This window comes from Notothenia rossii (assembly GCF_949606895.1).
Source record: "Notothenia rossii genome assembly, chromosome: 12".
Lineage (NCBI taxonomy): Eukaryota > Metazoa > Chordata > Actinopteri > Perciformes > Nototheniidae > Notothenia > Notothenia rossii.
In genome coordinates this window covers 21,409,141-21,430,594 of record NC_136911.1, presented here as the reverse complement: position 1 = coordinate 21,430,594, position 21,454 = coordinate 21,409,141, and the positions used below count along the sequence as shown (strand labels likewise).

At 41.6% G+C, this 21,454-nt stretch overlaps 1 protein-coding gene across 3 annotated transcripts in view; it reads right to left on the bottom strand.

Moving 5' to 3' along the window:
• csrnp1b (cysteine-serine-rich nuclear protein 1b) overlaps positions 1–21,454 on the bottom strand; it is a 75,709-nt gene that overhangs the window by 8,278 nt on the left and 45,977 nt on the right. Inside the window, exon 1 of one of the 3 annotated variants that reach the window (XM_079661075.1) lies at positions 4,804–5,132. The exons of 1 other annotated variant lie outside the window; for it this stretch is intronic. Coding sequence is in view for 1 of the 2 variants with exons in the window: in XM_079661074.1 (XP_079517200.1) it covers positions 1,237–1,242 (6 nt within the window). In the remaining variant the exon portion in view is untranslated. Of the gene's footprint in view, positions 1–1,236; positions 1,872–4,803; positions 5,133–21,454 lie in introns of those variants that run through there. One more of the 3 variants, XM_079661074.1, reaches the window with a different exon arrangement.

Genomic DNA, 21,454 nt, shown 5'->3' with positions numbered 1-21,454 from the left:
TTCGCTGTAAAGAAAGCAAAACAATGCTGCGAGGCATCCTCCAGGGAGTGCATGGAGCCAGCTAAGCAAAGTCTTTTTAATTAAAAGCTGCAGCGAGGCAGAAGGGGGGGGGGGGGCAGTGGTGTCAGAACTGGGTCATTGTCTCTTGACTGCAGTCTACCTGACACATTGATTTGTTAATCCTGTGCAACGGGCAGAAACAATGGCGAGAGGTCAATCCTGGCAAGGGGGACGGCTTGTAGTCAATCTGGAGTTTCTCAGCCTGCACCCACAGACCCCGGGGGCCAAAAGAAGAAGGACTCCGGGGGGGGGGATGAAAGCGAGGAATCCAGAGCTGTGAGGGTCTTGCGTTAAACTGAGAATCTGTGGGGAAAGTAACTAAGTAGATTTACTTAAGTGCAATTCTGAGGTACTTGGACTTTCAATGTTTGTTGCTACTTTGTACTTAATCCAATCTGCAGAATGACTACTTTTACTTCTGGTACTTTAAGTATATTTTGATGCCAACACTTTTCTACTTTCACTTGAGGAATATTTTGATTGCAGGATTTTTACTGTAAGAGAGTATTCCTACACTCTGGTACTTCTACTTTTACTCAAGAACAAGATCTGAGTACTTCTACTTTTACTCAAGTTCAAGATCTGAGTACTTCTTCCACCTCTGCGGAGGATGGAATCGGACAGCCGAGCCAGAGAGGGAAGCACAGCATGTTTTCCACACACACACACACACACACACACACACACACACACACACACACACACACACACACACACACACACACACACACACACACACACACACACACACACACACACACACACACACACACACACACACACACACACACACACACACACACACACACACACACACACACACACACACACACACACACACACACACACACACACACACACACACACACACACACACACACGTTGGGAAAGATAAATCTCTGTCGAGGAGATTTGTCACCTGAAGCCCTCCAGCTCAAAGTCAGACGCTAACTATGTCAGTGGGAGAAGATTATCTTGATACATGAAGCTACTGATGTTGATATAAATCCTAATTGAGGCCTATTTGATCTGCAGACAGCTCTTTAAGCAGAATCAGAATACTTTCATTCGTGCCACAGAGGGGAAATGTACTTGCACACAAATGAAGAGCCAAAAGGTGAATTAAGAAGCATGCATTAAATATTAAAGAAGATTTTAGGTTTGAACAATCCCTACCTCCATATTCCCACTGCAAGAGACCAATGGAATTTATTTAAGAGGTGTAATCAGTAGCACACAAATCCACGAAAACCATTAAAAAAAAACGTTGTCCATCCAGGAAAATGTTAATAATAATCCAAAAAGACGTCACTATGCATCCCTGAAGCGCTCCCCAGCAGAAAGCCTGTTTGAACTGACCCTGTCCGCCTGCAGCCCAACAGGACAAGTCTCAGTTGACTTTGCCCCCTGATAACAGCGTGGGTGGGACGCCAGCGTTTAAATGGCACACTGTGCAGCGGCTGAGTGACTGACTGACTGACTGAGTGCTCATAAAATGTGATAATGATGAACCTGGGAGTCTTCCTGTGCGTGGGAGCGTGTCCAGACAGGCCGGCTGCACCGTGTTACACTTCCAGCTCTGTCACTGGCGATTGATCACCATTAATATGATAGTGGGATGCACAGCTGGGCGAACACTGTCTCGTTTCTCCCCCCTTACTTTAGTGATCCTGCTTAAATGTCACCTGTTATTACACATTTCTATTTTACTCTCATTTAAGCTGTAAACAATGTCTCCTAGTACTGGTTTACATGAATAACCACAGTGAATATACGAAGAATTGATACTGAAAATGTTTTCCAGAATCAACATTTTGTAGATTTGCTGGGTGTGTACGATCTGATGGATGAACATAATGCAGGGTTACCCATTCATTTCCTATTGCGGGCATTTGACTACTTTTAAGGTTTAGATTATTAGCTAATACAACATATTTATCAATTATTGAATACACTTTGACCAATGAGGTATGTAGCAGCAGTATATCAAGTTATTCAAATGAGCTCTTCATGTACCAGCTGGGTTGAAAACACATGACTAATTATAATAGTAACTCAATATATATATATATATATATATATATATATATATATGATTCTGCAAAAGGGCCATTATACAAAAAGGTGTACTTTTACTTTTGGTACTTTAAGTATTTTGTGATTCCGATGACTTGTACTTCTGAATACAGGACTTTAACTTGTAACAAAGTGCTTTTATAATTTAGAAGTGCTATATTTGCTTAAATCCGAGTACTTCTTCCACCTCTGGCTTTGCCCCGAACACACAGGAGGGCGAGAGCCAGCTGTTCCTCAGAAGCGCTCCACCTGCTGGAACAAAGCAGCGAGAGCTCCCGTTTTCCGCTCTCTGTAAAGCCTGTTGTTCTCCCCACAGAAACATTCTGTTCCTCTGCCCCCCCGACCCGTGCACTCTCTCTCCGGTTTCCAAAAGGCAGAGGTAGTGGGAAGAAGGAGGGAGGACTGTACAAAACAAATAAATAATGTCATGTCTCTAAGCCGCAGGAATTCCATTCTGGCAGCGCCACTCTCGCTGTAATGGTGGGAGAAGAACACAGGCTCTATCTAACCCAGATGTCTTTTTTCTCTCACTGCTAACCACTGGAAAGTCCTCCTCCCATCAGGCAGTGGAGCGCGCTGCCTCCGCCGGCCACACCTGACAGGGTATTAGCTTGCACGTGGACCTCACATGCCCTCAGCTGTCATTAATCTGTTATGCTGGACAAACTCAAAAAGCCAGGTGATGCCTGCAGGAGGCTGTGAGTGATAAACACGGTGCACACAAATAAAAGAGAGCAGGAAGAAGCTGAAATGTGTAGCTTTGCTCAGATTTGTATGTAAAGTTGGAAATTCTCATAAGAATTCCTTTGCAAACATGCAGCTTTGGGAGCCTGTGTATGTGTGTGTGTGTGTGTGTGTGTGTGTGTGTGTGTGTGTGTGTCTCAAGGCTTTCTTGTCATTAGCAAATTAGCTACAGTGTAGATACGGAAATACAAATAAAATGTGTGTGTGTCTGTGTGTGGAGGAAGGGCAGGGGGAGGTGGTGGTGAGTTCAGGGGTCGTGCTCCAGTCTGGGACACTTGCAGTATGGAATTTCTGGCAGAGGACAAAGCAGATGGGGGCTCCACTGCTGTGGGAGAGCGGCAGCACACCCCCCCCCCCCCTCCCCTCTCTAAAGCATGGGGCCATCCTGCGTGACCAAAATGAAGCAGGCACAGACAGCCTCGTCTGAACCCAGCAGACAGATACTAAAAGTGTGTGTGAGCTTCCTGCAGGTTGTGAGACGCACAGGAAGTGGACGTTCAGTTCATCTAAAGCTGACAGCTGCAGAGGTGGCGTCTCTATACCAACTTGTATTGAATGAGAGACACATTTGATGCTGGAGAAAGACATTGTTGAAGATTTTAAATGTTTCATGTATGCAGCCAAATGTGCTCTTATTTTATTTCTTAATATTTCTTGGTATTTGTTTTAGCAACATAATTTGTTTCCGTAACTTAGTTTCTATTTATTTAATTAAATTACTGTAGAAAAAACCCATTCCTGGTATCTTTGTCCAGGTTACAGCACAGTATTGGCTGCAACACTATCACAAATTGCATTATCATAGACGTATCATCTGCAGGCACCACAAGGTTAGCAGTGAGGATGCTGGAGGGAATAAAGTCATTGAAATCCCTCCAAATATTGTCTTAATACTCCAAGACAACATCACAAATCAGAGCTCAAATTGACAAATTACAATATCAAAGTGCAGCATTCAACATCACTGCACATTCCTGTGAAATGAACGGCACATAAAACGCACAGCATCAAGTGCTTTATCCCCTCTGTGTAAACAAAGGATCAGAGCTGTGCTGCCTTATTCCAAAAAACATGATTTCCAAAAGAGGTCGCGCTAGAGACGCTTACATTCATTCAGTAGCTCCATTTCAAAATAACAGCCTATAGTGTCATTTCTGAATCATGCATTATATAGCAGCGTCTGGTGGGAATAATCACCTTGTAAATAAACAAACAGCTTATCTGGAGATCAAATTAAGTAATGAGTAAAAATATCCCATTATGCAGACAAACAATGAAGGAGCTCAACATGTCCACACCTGGCACATGCGTGAAATGATAAGAAATATCACTGATGTTGCAAGACCAAGGCATTTGCTCCCCCCTGTTGACCCGATCATTCCCCATGATTAATGCTAATTCTAATGACAGGAGCACTGTCAGCTGTGTGCGTGTGTGAGTGAGTGAGTGTTCAGATGTACTGCCTTCAGGAGTCGCTCTAGTTACAAGAGGCGCACCAGCACTGCTGAGGTGAACAAGAGCAACTCGGGCTGAATACACAAAGCCGACCTCACCAACAGTTCACACATAAAATGAATCCACAGCAGAAAACACACCGGGGTATCACACTCCTAACATGTGGAGTTTCTAAAAAAAATAACCCAAAAATGTAGACAGTTTTATCAGCGATCGATTCGTAAATCAATACGCGGATTGTTGGAATTTCGCCTGAAATCGATACAATTATTTTATTCCATTGCAATCACATTATCACCTGTGTGTAAGCCACCCATTAGGCTAGTTAATACAACTCAGCCAACCATGTCAATAAAGCGTTAAGTTGTGTAGTCAAAGGAAATCCAGCACATTTAAATGCCTCCAACACACAAACTCTTCCCTTTAAAAAACGCTGCTCAATGAGCCATTCTGAGTCCATGTACTCACCAATTCAAGTATCCGATCACCATTTAGGGAGCAAATCGCGTCGGTAAAGCAGCCGATGGGATAACCAGTGGAAGTGGAAGTAATCCAGAGAATGGCACGGGTAAAAAGAGCCTTTTATCCCCGCATACAGGCAGCTCTGCTCGGTGCTTTTGTCTGCGTCTCTCCCTGCCTCTGCACCCGAGCTCCGTCCAGCTGAAGCGCTTCCCTTGTCTGTGAGTCTGCCGAGAAGAGCTGCCTCTTTTCGTCAGTGGAAAACACCCTCCTGGCGTCTGGTTCTGACGCAGGCAGTGACACAGGGAGGCTGCTGCCCACGCTGCTTCCTGCCTGGCCTCCTGTGCCACTACACCCCTGATAAAACACACCGATTGTATTCATATAAATAATCATATGGAAATTAAAGAAAATTGTAGGAATTCACGAGGCTTTAAATAGCCCCTGGTGGATGGATGATAGATTGATTGATAGATAGATAGACAGATATATAGAGAGATACCCACTTTACATTGCGCACTTTTAAATGTGTTTTTTTATTATGTATATTTTTAAAGTATATATCTTTGATTTTTATATTAAAAGTCCCAATTGGGGATCAATACAGTTGATCTTATCTCATATACTCTTCATTAGTCTGTGACAAATTTGACTATACACTTTAAAATGTATATGTCACATGTAGAGTTTTTGACTTATTTTGTATACTTTGTGTTTGTTTGTATAATGTCGTCTCAGCTTACTCTTGGTTTAATTATATCTCAACCTCAAGTCATTTCTGTAATTGTAGTAAATCGTTTTACTTTGTCATTCATTTGCGTTGGTCTATAAAGCCCCCTGAGACAATGTGTGTTGAGATATAGTGCCTTATAAATACATGTTGATTTGATTTGACTAAAAGACAAATATATGCATTGATATGGCGACCATAATGCCGACATGGTATATTCTGTACATAAGTTGAATTTGTGATTTTTCCTAATTGTCTGGCTAAGTAAAACACATGGTAACCAAGATACTTGATATTGTTTTGTTGTGGTGTTATCCCATAACATCTTACATCATCACATGGAAACACACCTATAACAACTGGTCGAGGATCTGAGTCTCTATGAACTGTTGCGTAGTGGGAAGCAGTTTGGTGAGCAGACAGATATCATCATATCTGATAGTGACGTGGGAGGAGCTGTAATTCTGTTTGGCTCACTTCCAGTTAAGGGAAAAAACTGACTAAGCTGTTATGAAGGACTGAATGAAATGACTCACTCTGTATTTCATGGAACACAGAAGTTAAAATGAATTTCAAAGGAAACAACTGCTTCTTATTGACAACACATACGCAGACTCATGTTTATTAACAGAAAAAAGCTTTTTAATTCTTCATTCTTTAAGAGACTGGGGTCGTGTCTCTTTTCTGTTCATTTGTATAAGTTACCTTGAAGAAGTTGAAGATACAGAATGAGTCGTTTTTAGACTGATTCTGTATTTTTGGACTAAAATGTGTCCTTTAGGGAAACAGTCGTCGGAAAAATCAACGTCAAGGAAATACTTGCCTGCTATAATGGTGTCTGTTCGTCACAATGTAATTGGTTGATGACCTTTTTGGTTTTGCCAAAGCAGTTAAAAGAAACCTCTTTCCCGCGGTGTTATATTCACACTATGTATGAAAATATTGCCTTAAAAAACTGCAATACAAATTCCAAATATACAAACAAAAACAGACAAAAAACTTCCCATTTAAATAAAACTAACAGAAAATGTATTTAAACAGATAACTCAATAAATTACATTTACAAAATAGGAAAAAATACACACAATTCTGTAAAAAAAACTTCTATAATATCATTCCTAGCATTAAAACAGTTCACAAGGTAGAAATAGCCAGACAAAAAACCTGCCCATTTAAATAGAACTTGCTAAAAATGCTATTAGACAGCTAACTCAGTAACCCAAGCTCACCCCAGTTCTCAACATTCCTGTTTCCAAATTCTCACTGAATATCCGGTTTCACATCAGCGCAGTAATTAAAACACTGATTGAATAAATCAGGGGTAATTTTCTCCAGAAGCAGAAGCGTCACACACACCCTGCTGAACTCCTCTCAGGTATTTAACGCTCTTACACACTCTGCTTTCATTCTCAGCTGGACCTGAACACTGGAGCAAATTGTTCCGCCAATGTCAATACAGGTGCTTGACTTGATACTTGGGGGAGAGGTCTCCCAAAGCTGTGTACATAGAGCTAAGCTAATTGTCTCCTGCTAATAGAGGCTTCATTTCTCACTAGTTTGTTGAGACTAGGGGCCTCATTTAGGGCCTCAGAGGCAAAACAAGCTGAATGACAGTAGAAATAGTCCCATTAGGACTCCTATTGGGCCCACTAGGGTTTCTGTTTTTAAATTAAATTTGGTTCTGTTATACATTTTTAACAACATACTTTATCTATGACTTAAGATACAGCCTTGCATGTGTGTGGATTGACTTGTTTCCAGTCACGTGATTTGGAGGTAGTGGTTTCACCTGAGTCATGAATTAGCATGTAAACAAGAGGGAATGGCTTTGTGATAATGAACGTGTTAGGCCCCATTTACACTTTCCCTTAAAGAGAAGTCAAATTACTCAATTTGCACAATGGCTATTTCTATAGCAACTCATTAGGCGCTTTCACACCGGAGTACTTTTACGCGTACTTTTCCCGTTTAGTTCTGTTAGTGCCTGGAATTTTGCGTTCACACCAAAAAGAGAAATTAGTTCAGAGAACTTTTACCCCCATTTTTAGTGCCTGCTAGAGAGGTGGTACTTTCGTGGGGAGAAAAAAGTACCAATTTCTGATTGGCTGGGCGAATTGCAAACCACGCCCCTTAAAACTCTGAAAAGGTTTTTGAAGCCGCCATTGTATTTGCTGGCATTAGCATTATTAGCATTAGCCCAGCGCACCAACGGAGAGAGACTAATTTATGGCAACACAAAAGAAAACATGGGAGCGGTGGAGATGAGGAGGTGTCGGCGTTCTGGCGATTTACTCGTAAGGCTTCAGTAGAAGCTGCTGGGAGTCCCAGCAGCTTCTACTGAAGCCAGTCCCAACTCCGGGGACTTCGGGTGGCAGTATACGCCGTGAAGTTGTTTGCGGCCTGCCAGTAAACCCAAAGCAGAAGAAGAAGTGACGTCAGCGGCTTCATTTGCGTGATCTTCCGTCAGGGAACTTATTCCGGTGTGAACGTGATCGGCTCTTTAGTTCCATGGGGGAACTAAGCGCTGGGAACTAAGTACGGCAAAGTACTGGGGCCGTTTCTCAATCGCGAGTACGCTTCCTTGGTAGCACATGTCTTCCGAGTCACTTCCTTCAGAAGCGAGGCAAGAATCCTTCCTGGCATTCGGAAAACGAAGAGTGGAACAGGCTAGCAAGTGTGCAGGTGTGCGTCATATGAGAGGCCCCGCCTTACATTTTCCGCCACAGATTTGGGGAAATTGGTCGGTGCGCAAAGCATTGTGGGGATTTGAAGGACGCGAAGTCTACCCATGTGCAGCCTCGAAATTTCCCCCAAGCCAAGGACCTTGGTGGAATTCCAAGTATGCTGGAGATTGGAACGGTCCTGCTGCGCCACTTGATGACGTAGCATCCTTGAAATATTGGCTTGGAAGCCAGTTTCCTCGCGATTGAGAAACGGCCCCGGTGTGAAAGCGGCTATTACTGTAGAAAATGTAATGCTGTTTGGAAGAGTTGAGCTAATTCTAGATACTTAAAAATACTGAGAAGAGGACGGTACTGCATCATATCGTATATCGTGTATATATTTGCAAAAGCAGCTATTAAATATGAGTTTTGAATACATTTAATGGAGTAAAAAGTACAATATTTCCCTCCAAAATGAAGTGGAGTAGAAGTGTGTTGTCACAAAATGGGAATACTTCAGTAAAGTACAAGTAGGTTTCATAACATTTACAAATGAGTGTTAACATTCAAGAAATATTCTGCTGAGGGGAGAAACATAAAACATGTCGCTTTAAGGAAACCCCAAAAGCTTTTCATTCCTCTGTCAAAAGTCGAGGTGGATACTATCCATTTCATCACATGCTGTCACCGTAATTACACTGTGAGTTAAGGAACGGGCCAATTAAAGTGTTATGTGCTTCGAGAAGAAATGGCAGAACTTGTTCCCAGACCGTTTGGATATCTGTGCAGGGAATCTTTGTTGTTATCTTATCCAGCAAATGGAGCGATAATAACAGCGTCTCTGTGTTGTTTACGCGTGTCTGTAGGTGATACAGTGGAGTGTGACGTGGTAATGTTCCAGCGCTAGCCAGGGAGTCTGTGTGTCCAGACGGACTCCACCCTATTAGCTTCCACAGAACAAAACAATGACCCATCCACGGCTCAGCGGGGGAAACTGACAGTCACATGAGCGGCACACACATTACTGAGGAATCCTGCTCTCTGGACGAACAATACTAATAATCACCAACATTAACAATTAGCCCTCTGTTTGACAAGTCCCCAAAGCCTGGAGACACTCTCTGCCACTTAATTATAGGTGTCACCCTACATCCAGAGGGGGAAGAAGTACTCTTAGTACTTAACAATAAGAAGTACCTGAGTGTAGGAATACTCTGTTACAAGTACAAGTCATGTATTCAAAATGTAACTCAATTAAAATGGCTGGCATCTAATTATACTAAAAGTACCAAAAGAAAAAGTACTTATAATTCAGATTGGCCCATTTCACGATGATGTATTTATCAAAGCTGGTAAATGTGGCACTCATTTTTATGACTTCATTTACTGCTGGGTGTGAATCCTGTCAGTCTTTTTAAGTGTTGATGATATTGTTTATCATTAATCTATATCTGCAAAGTAACTACACAAATGTAGTGGGTACAATATTGACCTCTGAACTGAGTGGAGTTGAAGTACTAATTCTCAAAATGGTACTTAAGTACAGTGCTTGAGTAAAAGTACTCAGTTACTTATCAAATCTGCAAAGTATCTAAAGGTACTACACAAATGAAGTGGGTAAAAAGTACATTATTGACCTCTGAACTGAGTGGAGTAGAAGTACAAAGCATCTCAAAATGGTACTTAGTTACTTAACACCACCTCCAGCTTCATATGTGGGAATCTGGACAGCATAAGGAGGTGTTGTGTTTTTTGGTCTTTGATGAAATGTCCTTCATGAAGTTCTCTTGAGATAAACAGGAAATTTCTCGGCGGTGGAATTCATGCTTTTTATGTTGCCCTTTGAAGTCCTCTGTCAGGGCCATCAATTCACTTTTTGATAAACAAGGAGAAGTTCCAGGGAACAGAGCGACTCGCACATGTTAACCCTCTCTTCTGAGAAAAAAGGGCCGTATGTGTGTGTGGGGGGGATGGTAGTGCCAAAGCCTCTGAATCAGGCCTGAATACATTAAGGCCACTCTCTTTAAAAGTGTGCCAGAGAGTTCATAGTGGAAGACGTCCCTCCAAGAGCACAATAATGGGCTTCAATGCTTTCCATCTGTGAAGGGGAAAAGGCCTGCGAGTGCACGTGCTGCGAGGCTCAACAATGTATAAAGTTATGGCCGTCACCAGACATCATAAAAGTGCAAAGGAGGTGAAGAGTGAAATACCAAAGCCATCAATAAAGGAACGCGATTATGAGAAGAATGAGAACGTCAGCAGAGATTTGGAAAGCTTTGTGCCGAATGGTTACCACCACACATGCTAAAACGTCCAATGTTTGATTGCAGTATCTGGAATCTGTTGCATGTCATACCTCTCTCTCTCTTCACTGTTTCTATGTTGCAAGATGAACAATAATTCAAAATCCAGAAAGTATAGGATTATAAATTACAGTCGTTAGCTAAATTACGCGGAACAGGGGGAAAAACTAGCCTGGATTCGGAACAAAATCCTTTTACCAGCACCTTTAAAGAGGCTCCTATCATGCTTTTAGGGGCTTACCCTTTCCTGTAGCGTGTAGTTACTAATTAAGTTTAGAAAAAAAAAAGATCTTATCAGCTTCGTCAACATGAAAACCTGTTACAACTATATGAAATACAAAACAATAGACAGAAAAACCTGCCCACCAACAACACATTTCTGAATACGAAACTGGAAATGAGTGATTAGTGTATAATCCCACTGAACTAAAAGTGTCACATCAGCACAATAATTCAAATACAAAAACTACAGTAATAATTTAATATTAACAGACTGGATAAATCTGTATCCTTTCGCTTCAGAAGTAGCAGCAGAACACACCCCAATGTCAGCGTAGATTGGGAAGGCTTGTTGGATGTTGCATGTCATTACCCTCTCAACAAAACAACAAGTAAGAGAGCTTATCTAGAAACCTGGAAGTATAAATCTGATGCTTGTTTGTAGAGTTCGATATGTATGTCCATACAAAGATAAAGTCTTAGAGGTTTTAAAATTCACAAATGAGTGTTAACATTCAAGAAGTATTCAGACTGATAGGGAAGAAACATTGTCGCTTAAAGGAAACCCCAAAAGCTTTTAAATAATAAATAGTATCCATTTCATCACATACTGTCACCGTAATTACACTGTGAGTTCGGGAACGGGCCATTTCAAAGAATTTTGAAATGTTGAAATTCAAATTTTTCTAAAAAGAATACGACGTTAGCTTAGCCTGATTGATGGTCAGGTTTTTGGCCTTGTCTGCAGACCGGTATCAGTATGTTGTTACTTCGGCATCATTTTAAAACGTGTATTACAAGTAGAGAGTGTTTACGTCACTAGTTTAGCGTATTCAGCCCGGTTGTTGCCCCTGTGAGAACCCTCAATTCTGGAGGGCCAGAAAAAAGGTGGAAAAGTAGCCCTGAGCCGGAACCACCCCTAGTGGAAACGCCAAAAAAAGTGGGCCTGGTTTGGCACCGTGCTGCAGTGGAAAAGCGCCATAAGTGATTCATAATTTGGAAGTTGCAAACAGGTGAATGTCATGGATGTCTCTTCGCTGTTTCTACATTGCAAAGACAAAAGAAACAATAAGTAAGAGAGCTTTTCTTTAAGTATAAATTCACATGCATGTTTGTAGTGTTGAGGATTGTCCCCTGGAGGAGATGTGGTGGTGGTCCGGAGCTTCTGACTCATGGCTGCAGCTGCTCCAGAGGAACTCAGGCAGACAGCTGTTCACCTGTAGCCCCAGACATGTCTGAGAATCGGGCGCGAGGCATTGTGTTTCACTGCAGAGGGCAACCAGTGTAACGCAGAGTTCACAAGAGCCAAGAAAACAAGAGGAGGGGCGACAGGGGACGAGACTTCAGGAACAAATGGAGCTCTTCAGGAACTGTAGCAAGGCAAGGCACTTTTCAACACAAGAACATTCAAAAGCAAAGATAATGAAACATGAATAACACATACATGAATAAGAGTTACAGTGCCGTGTGAGATGTGAAAAGTTCAATTAAAAGCAGCGGCAAAAAGAAAAGTCTTCAGCCTGGATTTAAAAGTAGTCAGCGGGAAAGTGTGCATGAGGAGAGGATTTATTTTGCATAACAAGCATCTAAGTGTTTTATTAAGATATACCTTACAGACTGTTATAATCTCGTGCTGTGCACTTCAAACTCTTTTGCAGTCTTTTGTTATTCTGTTGTTTCTTCAATAATCATGGTAGGTGCAAAACATACATTTATTTGTAAACATGGACGTGTACCTATTTTCTTTATTTGTTTTTTGAATTGCATGTGCTCGTCTCAATATTAAATATGTTAGCTTACCCAGCTTTGTTTTATTATTTGTCTTTTATCTGCACTGCAACTACTTAGCTCTAACGCTGTATATCCCCCCGCTGTTGGACTAGTCAAATATTTATTTTTTGTTAGAGCAGGTAGGTCATTTTGGAGAAACCAGATCGAGATCGCTAGAATTTAAAAATACACAGCCGGAACAAATCTGCCACTTCCTCACAGAGCCCCTCCTCCAACACACACGAACGCGCTCATGACCAATGAGGGCACGAGATCAGTTTGTGCACAGATGGAAGGCTGACAGGCAGGTAGGCCATCCAGTTACTTTAGCCGGGCCGGCTCAGATGATTGGTCGTGCTTTTTACAGAGCTACGGCTTACACAGATGACTTTTTTAATGGATTCTTTGTCAAAGCACTTCAGATATTCATTGCTATCGGGATGTTAAGACCATTCCATGGAATATAACAACGAGTGTATCTCGAGCCGGTTCCTCAAACTTACCTACCACACCTTTAACTGGCATTACACGAGTGCAAATGTAATAAAGGTAAAATACAATATTTCACAAGATAATACAAAATATATAAAAAAATTACAAAAAAAATACATAAATAAAAATAATAATAAACAAAATAGTATTAAATTAGACAGAAAATACACATGATAAACATATCAACAGTTACAATTATAAATATTAATACATTATCTAAACAATATATACAGAATAAGTTAGGCCACCCAAACAAAACTATACTATTCAAAACACTTAGTCTTCTCATAATGACAACGCACTCCTTTGTGTCGTCCAGTTTTGACATTTCAGGGACAATAAGTGTTGTTTTGACGCAGAGGAGAAGTAGATCTGAGGCACAGGGATTAATCCAGAAGCAAAGGAAAAGAGACACACCCTCCCCCTCTCGCTGCCTGCCAGCCAATCAGAGCGCAGAGCAGCTGGTTTACTTGGCGACCAAAGAATCTGTGTGTAGAGATATGACATCATCAGCTGCCCATTAAAGGAGGTCACTTTTCCCCTTTCCTCTGTACCTCTTACAGATGCTTGCACACTTATAAAACAATGTGTGTGTGTGTGAGCGTAGCGGTGTGTGTTAAACAAAAACAGAGCATTTATTTCTGCTTTTTTAATCTGTATATGTGTTTCCTTGTTGGTGCATTCATGAAAGGCAGGTTTTCATATCGATACAATCATTTCTGATGCTTAATATCTTTCTTTTGTTCTGCGTCTTACATAACACACTTAAACATCTTCCTCTCTTTTGCATGTGGTATAGTATTCCTGCTCGGCGCTGTGACAGGCACCATTTATAAATCCAACAACTTGCTCTGTTGCTCCTCCTTGTCGCTGCAACACTGAGACATGTTCAATGCTCCCATTCATTCTCTGACAAACACACACTCTGTTTGGCTGCGTACAGCAGTGTGTGTGCACTTTACTGCCTCTCTGTGCGATGTGTCTTGAGCTTCAGGGGAAGAAAAGCGGCCCGGTTGTGTTTTGTTTACTTGGCAACGTCACCGCGCTGTCTGACTAATGCATTCTGGATCCTCTCTCCCAGGACGTTTGTTCTATGTTTTATTCATCGCTGTGATGTGCTATAGACTTCCCCCTGACATAATAATATTGATTGACTAATAGAGTATCAAAAGAATGGCCTCACTCAGGGCATCAGGACTTCAGAGCACCTTTGTTTTTACAGATGATTAGATTTGAGAAAGTAGGGTTTCATGTAACAGTTAGTTTCACTATTGATTAGTCCTATTTCTCAAGTAACTGAAATGTCCCTAAAGCCTGAGCGACACTACGAAACCAAAGAGAGGCATTTTAGTACCACTAATAATTGAGCTGCCAAAATGACTATGTAGTCATTAAGTTGATTGACTGAATGTTTTAAGCAAAAGGTTAATATTTGCTCTCTTTCTTAATTTTAATTAGACGTAATATATTTGGGTTTAGGTTGATGAAAAAAGACATGCAAATATGTCATCCTGAAATGACGTGTGATATTTTTTAATTAAATGTGTACATTTCAAAGAAATTAGAAAAGAGAAGAGAGAAAGAGAAGTTATTTAATGATGACTGACGGATTCATCAGTTCTAGCGCTCCAACACATGTACGACGTAAGGGGCGGGACATCTCTAAGCGGTTAATCTCAACAGCTAACCAATCAGAGCAGACTGGGCTCTGGTTTCAGACAGAGGGTGAAAAGAGGTGCTGCAGCACAGACAGTATGAGAAAAATAAAGAGCTTTTTGAACATTAAAGCATGGAGACATGTAGAGACACTACATACTGATATACACCTGAACATCAGCAGGAGAGGACTCTTTAAAGTAGAGACATTACATACTGATATACACCTGAACATCAGCAGGAGAGGACTCTTTAAAGTAGAGACACTACATACTGATATACACCTGAACATCAGCAGGAGAGGACTCTTTAAAGTAGAGACACTACATACTGATATACATCTGAACATCAGCAGGAGAGGACTCTTTAAAGTAGAGACACTACATACTGATATACATCTGAACATCAGCAGGAGAGGACTCTTTAAAGTAGAGACACTACATACTGATATACACCTGAACATCAGCAGGAGAGGACTCTTTAAAGTAGAGACACTACATACTGATATACACCTGAACATCAGCAGGAGAGGACTCTTTAAAGTAGAGACACTACATACTGATATACACCTGAACATCAGCAGGAGAGGACTCTTTAAAGTAGAGACACTACATACTGATATACACCTGAACATCAGCAGGAGAGGACTCTTTAAAGTAGAGACACTACATACTGATATACACCTGAACATCAGCAGGAGAGGACTCTTTAAAGTAGAGACACTACATACTGATATACACCTGAACATCAGCAGGAGAGGACTCTTTAAAGTAGAGACACTACATACTGATATACACCTGAACATCAGCAGGAGAGGACTCTTTAAAGTAGAGACACTACATACTGATATACACCTGAACATCAGCAGGAGAGGACTCTTTAAAGTAGAGACACTACATACTGATATACACCTGAACATCAGCAGGAGAGGACTCTTTAAAGTAGAGACACTACATACTGATATACACCTGAACATCAGCAGGAGAGGACTCTTTAAAGTAGAGACACAACATACTGATATACACCTGAACATCAGCAGGAGAGGACTCTTTAAAGTAGAGACACGACATACTGATATACACCTGAACATCAGCAGGAGAGGACTCTTTAAAGTAGAGACACTACATACTGATATACACCTGAACATCAGCAGGAGAGGACTCTTTAAAGTAGAGACACTACATACTGATATACACCTGAACATCAGCAGGAGAGGACTCTTTAAAGTAGAGACACTACATACTGATATACACCTGAACATCAGCAGGAGAGGACTCTTTGAAGTAGAGACACTACATACTGATATACACCTGAACATCAGCAGGAGAGGACTCTTTAAAGTAGACACACTACATACTGATATACACCTGAACATCAGCAGGAGAGGACTCTTTAAAGTAGAGACACTACGTACTGATATACACCTGAACATCAGCAGGAGAGGACTCTTTAAAGTAGAGACACTACATACTGATATACACCTGAACATCAGCAGGAGAGGACTCTTTAACATTGACACTTTTCATATTTTTGGACATGAGGTGTATTTGTGTCCAGGTTATCCTTCTGTTTCCAACACCTGACAGAAGACAGATGGCACCTAGTTTATTAATAGCTTGCAGTGTTTTGTAGGAGATCAACTAAACTGCATCTCTCCGTGCAGAAAGGAAAACACAGTGTGTAAATCTAAAGGCGTGATGATGGCTGATCAAAGTCCTCTGCTTGGAAAATACCCATCACATAGACTGAGCTAAACCTCACTTCCACTCCGGACCCTGCAGTTGGCCTTCATGGCGGCCACTTCATCACAAAGACCGTTGTGGAGCTCTAAGCTGCCATCACACTCTCCTCTATCGCTGTGAAACTACTGTCAGTGCATGCAGCAGCGTTGTCGGGACTCATGAGGATTTACAGCTTCTGATATCTCTCCGGCTGCACGGCACAGAAATCAATACAGCCTGTGCTTTATGGAGACACACTGTGTGTTCTCAAAAGATGTAGTGTAAGACGTATTAGAGGGCCAGACGGCAAAAACGAAACCTCCTCATCTGCTTATTTTCCTTGTACTGCAGCACTTCCTCATTCCTGTGTTTACATGCAGCACACGTGCTTTCACAGAAAAGACAGAGGAGTCTGAAGCAGGAAACGCTCTGATGCTGATACAGAGCTGATAGCAGACACGTGACATGTACACACAGATGGTAAAAGTACACACATCCTTTACTCAAGCAGAAGTACAGATACTCGTGTTTAAAAATACTCTGGTGAAAGTAGAAGTACTGACTAAACTTCTTTACTCAAGTCAAAGTAAAGAGGCTTTGAAATGTACTTCAGTAAAAAGTACCCATAACTAGCAGCTGTTTTAAAGAGTACCTGACCTCCCTTTATATTAATAGAACAATAATGTCATTGTTAGCTAATAAATGTTTCCATGGTGAACAACGGCAACATGACAACGTTCTCATTGGTCCCTCTTCTTTAGAGAAGACCAGGAAATGATGGATACACGGATCGTGTTCAAATCAATAGGCACGCAATGACTCTAAATAATAATGATCACGCCACCAAACACACATTCAGACTAAAGGAACCAGCCTGTTTGGAAAATGAGAGAAGTAGAAAGTACAGGTATTAGAGTTCAACATGTAAGAAGTAGAAAGTACAGGTATTTGAGTTCAACATGTAAGAAGTAGAAAGTACAGGTATTTGTGTTCAACATGTAAGAAGTAGAAAGTACAGGTATTTGTGTTCAACATGTAAGAAGTAGAAAGTACAAGTATTTGGGTTCAACATGTAAGAAGTAGAAAGTACAGGTATTTGGGTTCAACATGTAAGAAGTAGAAAGTACAGGTATTTGTGTTCAACATGTGAGAAGTAGAAAGTACAGGTATTTGAGTTCAACATGTAAGAAGTAGAAAGTACAGGTATTTGTGTTCAACATGTAAGAAGTAGAAAGTACAGGTATTTGTGTTCAACATGTAAGAAGTAGAAAGTACAGGTATTTGAGTTCAACATGTAAGAAGTAGAAAGTACAGGTATTTGAGTTCAACATGTAAGAAGTAGAAAGTACAGGTATTTGTGTTCAACATGTAAGAAGTAGAAAGTACAGGTATTTGTGTTCAACATGTAAGAAGTAGAAAGTACAGGTATTTGTGTTCAACATGTAAGAAGTAGAAAGTACAAGTATTTGTGTTCAACATGTAAGAAGTAGAAAGTAGTCAGAAAAATAAGTAGTGGAGTAAAGTACTGATACCAGAAAAATGTCCTTAAGTACAGTAACAAAGTATTTGTACTCCACTACTTCCCACCTCTGCATGTACACAAATAGCAGCCAAAATGTAGGCCTAACCATTTAAAGTTATAAATCTCCCTGTAACTGTAAAAGGTGAGGATGGGCCTGAATGTGATGGAAGTCCCTCGGTACGTCACACTCTCACTGACACAAGAAGGAAACCACACACGGCCGTGTTTCCCGTCACACACACAGCACTTCCTCATTTCATTATAGCCTCTTAATTTCTGTGTAACGATTTCAAAGAATACAACATCACAATAGACGCTTCTGGGAAAAAGAAAGCTGATAGTGCATTTACTAGAAATTCCCTAACTGATCATGTGTGAGGATTTAAAATAGATATTAGAGAAATAAGTCTCAAGTACGATTTGTACATGTGTGGTTGTTTATTTATATTTTTTTCTCATATAACAGCTAGCTGAACACAGTTTAAGCTGCTTTGAATATGTTAAGAACTAACTATCATCTGCTATAACATGGTATCATCAAGGGCAAATGATCAATCAACCAATTTCCCTTTCTTTAATCATTCACAGTTATCAACCACCTCATTAAAGAGGATATATAATGCTCTCTGATTGGTTAGCTGACTAGCTCTGCTGTGATTGGCCAACCGCTTAGAGATGTCCCGCCCCTTAGCCTATCATGTACAATGTGTTGGAGCGCTACCAAATAGAAGAGTGAGTGTTACATAGTGATGTCACTATATGTCGATATGTCAAATGGAGGGAACTTTGGGATTTTAGCCTTTGCAGACCATTAAACACCTATAACTCACCCCAAAAAGCACATTATGGCCCCTTTAAACTACAGAGGAATGCAGGCCATTGTGGGACATATCAATATAAAATATAACTAAGTCTGGTTACCATTATTTACATTTGAGTCATGTTTGCAGCTACTCCTTTAAAACAGATTTCCCCTGTTAACTAAATCTCAGCTTCTGTCGTCAAACAAACTCTGCCCGTAATGAGTGGCATTTTTTCACATGTTGGGGGGATGGTAATGGAGGACTGTGGGGGGGGGGGGGACGTGCACTCGCTGAGGCTCGGAGAATCTGCATCCCAGCATGCTGCTGCTGTTACCACGGCTACGGTGACATGCATGCCGACTGCAGGTGCCAGGCTGACAACAGTGAAGCCCAATTAGAGACCCTGGGAGAGGAGAGATAATGAAACCCAGCCCGACCTGACGTGGGTTAACTAAATAAGTCCACAGTCGTTTAGCGATAACAAAAAAGAGAGACGACTGGGCAGGAGAAGAGGTCAGAGACCCCTGGACAGTCGGTCAGATTTATTGACTGGAGGTCTAATGGACATGCCACTGTCTTAACCTTTGTGTTGTCTTCCTGTCAACTGTTGTCGTCCTGGGTTGACCGTTTATAAATCAGCTACATCTGTAATACCCCTTTAAAAGAGAGCTGTCACCGCCTCTGCTTTCACCACTCTTATTCATTCATTTATTTGTGTCTATTTTTTACTGCAGTGAGAGTTGCCAAAGAAATGTCGTTGTACTTTGTATGATGACAATGAAGACACCCTTTCTCCCTTTCCTCTTTTTTTCAATCAGTCCTTTTTAGTCTGCATCTCACTTACCCTGACACACACACACACACTTCCCCCAAAACACACACACATCTCCTGCTTCACCCTCCAGGCTAGCCGCTGCAGAATGGCCTCCGAATGTGAGAAAGGGACAAGTAGCAGTGTTTACCGAGCGCCACTGTCCACACATCCGCTGACACAATGGCCCCATTGAGGGTGGGCCCAGGTTAAAGCCTATTTAAAAGGCTTGTTTAACACTGAGAAGAGGGGCCGCATACCCGAAACCACAGGGAAGGGGGAGATGGGGGAAGGAGAGGGAATCACAGCGGGACCCTCGCCCTCCACCCCGGCTTTTTCTTCAAAGCCGAGCTCGTGTTGTGCTGACAATTCACTTTATCTCTTTCTCTCACTTCTTGTCCTTTTTGCTGAGAGTTTAAAGAATAAAGTCAGGCAGCACACGTGAGCGATATATACTATAGTTATAACATCAAATATATGGTGATTGCGTCATTGCAGGAGGTGGTTAAGAATCATTAAACAAGCTGAATGTGTTCTTGTTCCGAGGAGAGGAAGCTTATTTTCTGCCTCTTTCGAAAGTTTCTAATCAAATCTCAATCACCAACAAGCCCACACGTTGATCTCCTCATTATTAACATGTATTCAAACATAAAGCAGGATTGATCATTTGATCTCAGTCTCCCTCTGCACTTATTGTCCTTTCACACAGTCTCTAGAGCACACAGTTGAACAGGGGCCAGCGGAAAAGGGAGAGGACGGAGAAGAAAGGGTGGGAGTATAGTTGTAAAAGTAGATTTCGGAGGGAGAAGCAGGATGGATGGGCAGGAGGGGAGGAAGGGAGGAAGGAGAGAGTAGAGGACAGCGAGGGAATATTTTCCACTCCGCCCGCCCTCCCTCCTTCCCGCCTTTCTCTCCGCCTCGTGTGAAGGACAAGCCTGGCGGGGCTGCAGTCTGGCGCAGTGATTGTGTACGGCGCCTCGCAGTGCTTCACAGGAACCCCATTAATCACTGGAGCAGGTCTCTCTCTCCCGGACACAAAGACCCCACACACTGCGTGCACTCGCAAACACACTAACACCACGAGCACTGGCAGATCTGCTCGTGCATGTGGTGTAAAGTATCTACACTGAACAAAAATAGAAACGCAACACTTTTGTTTTTGCTCCCATTTCTCATGAGATGAACTCAAAGATCTAAAACATTTTCTATAAACACAAAATAACCATTTCTCTCAAATATTGTTCATAAATCTGAAAAGATCTGTGATAGTGAGCACTTCTCCTTTGCCGAGATAATCCATCCCACCTCACAGGTGTGGCATATCAAGATGCTGATTAGACAGCATGATTATTGCACAGGTGTGCCTTAGGCTGGCCACAATAAAAGGCCACTCTGAAACGTGCAGTTTTGCTTTATTGGGGGGGTCTGGGGGGGTCCGAAAACCAGTCAGTATCTGGTGTGAGGATTAGGGTTAGGGTTAGGGTTAGGGTAATGTAGCGAATCGAGTGGCCTGTGTTCATCGTCCATAACATACGCCTGCCCATACCATAACCCCACCACCACCATGGGCCACTCGATTCACAACATTACCCTAACACTAATTAACCCTAACCCTAACCCTAACCCTCACACCAGATACTGACTGGTTTTCGGACCCCCCCAGACCCCCCCAATAAAGCAAAACTGCACGTTTCAGAGTGGCCTTTTATTGTGGCCAGCCTAAGGCACACCTGTGCAATAATCATGCTGTCTAATCAGCATCTTGATATGCCACACCTGTGAGGTGGGATGGATTATCTCGGCAAAGGAGAAGTGCTCACTATCACACATTTTTCAGATTTGTGAACAATATTTGAGAGAAATGGTTATTTTGTGTAAATAGAAAATGTTTTAGATCTTTGAGTTCATCTCATGAAAAATGTGAGCAAAAACAAAAGTGTTGCGTTTATATTTTTGTTCAGTGTAAGTAG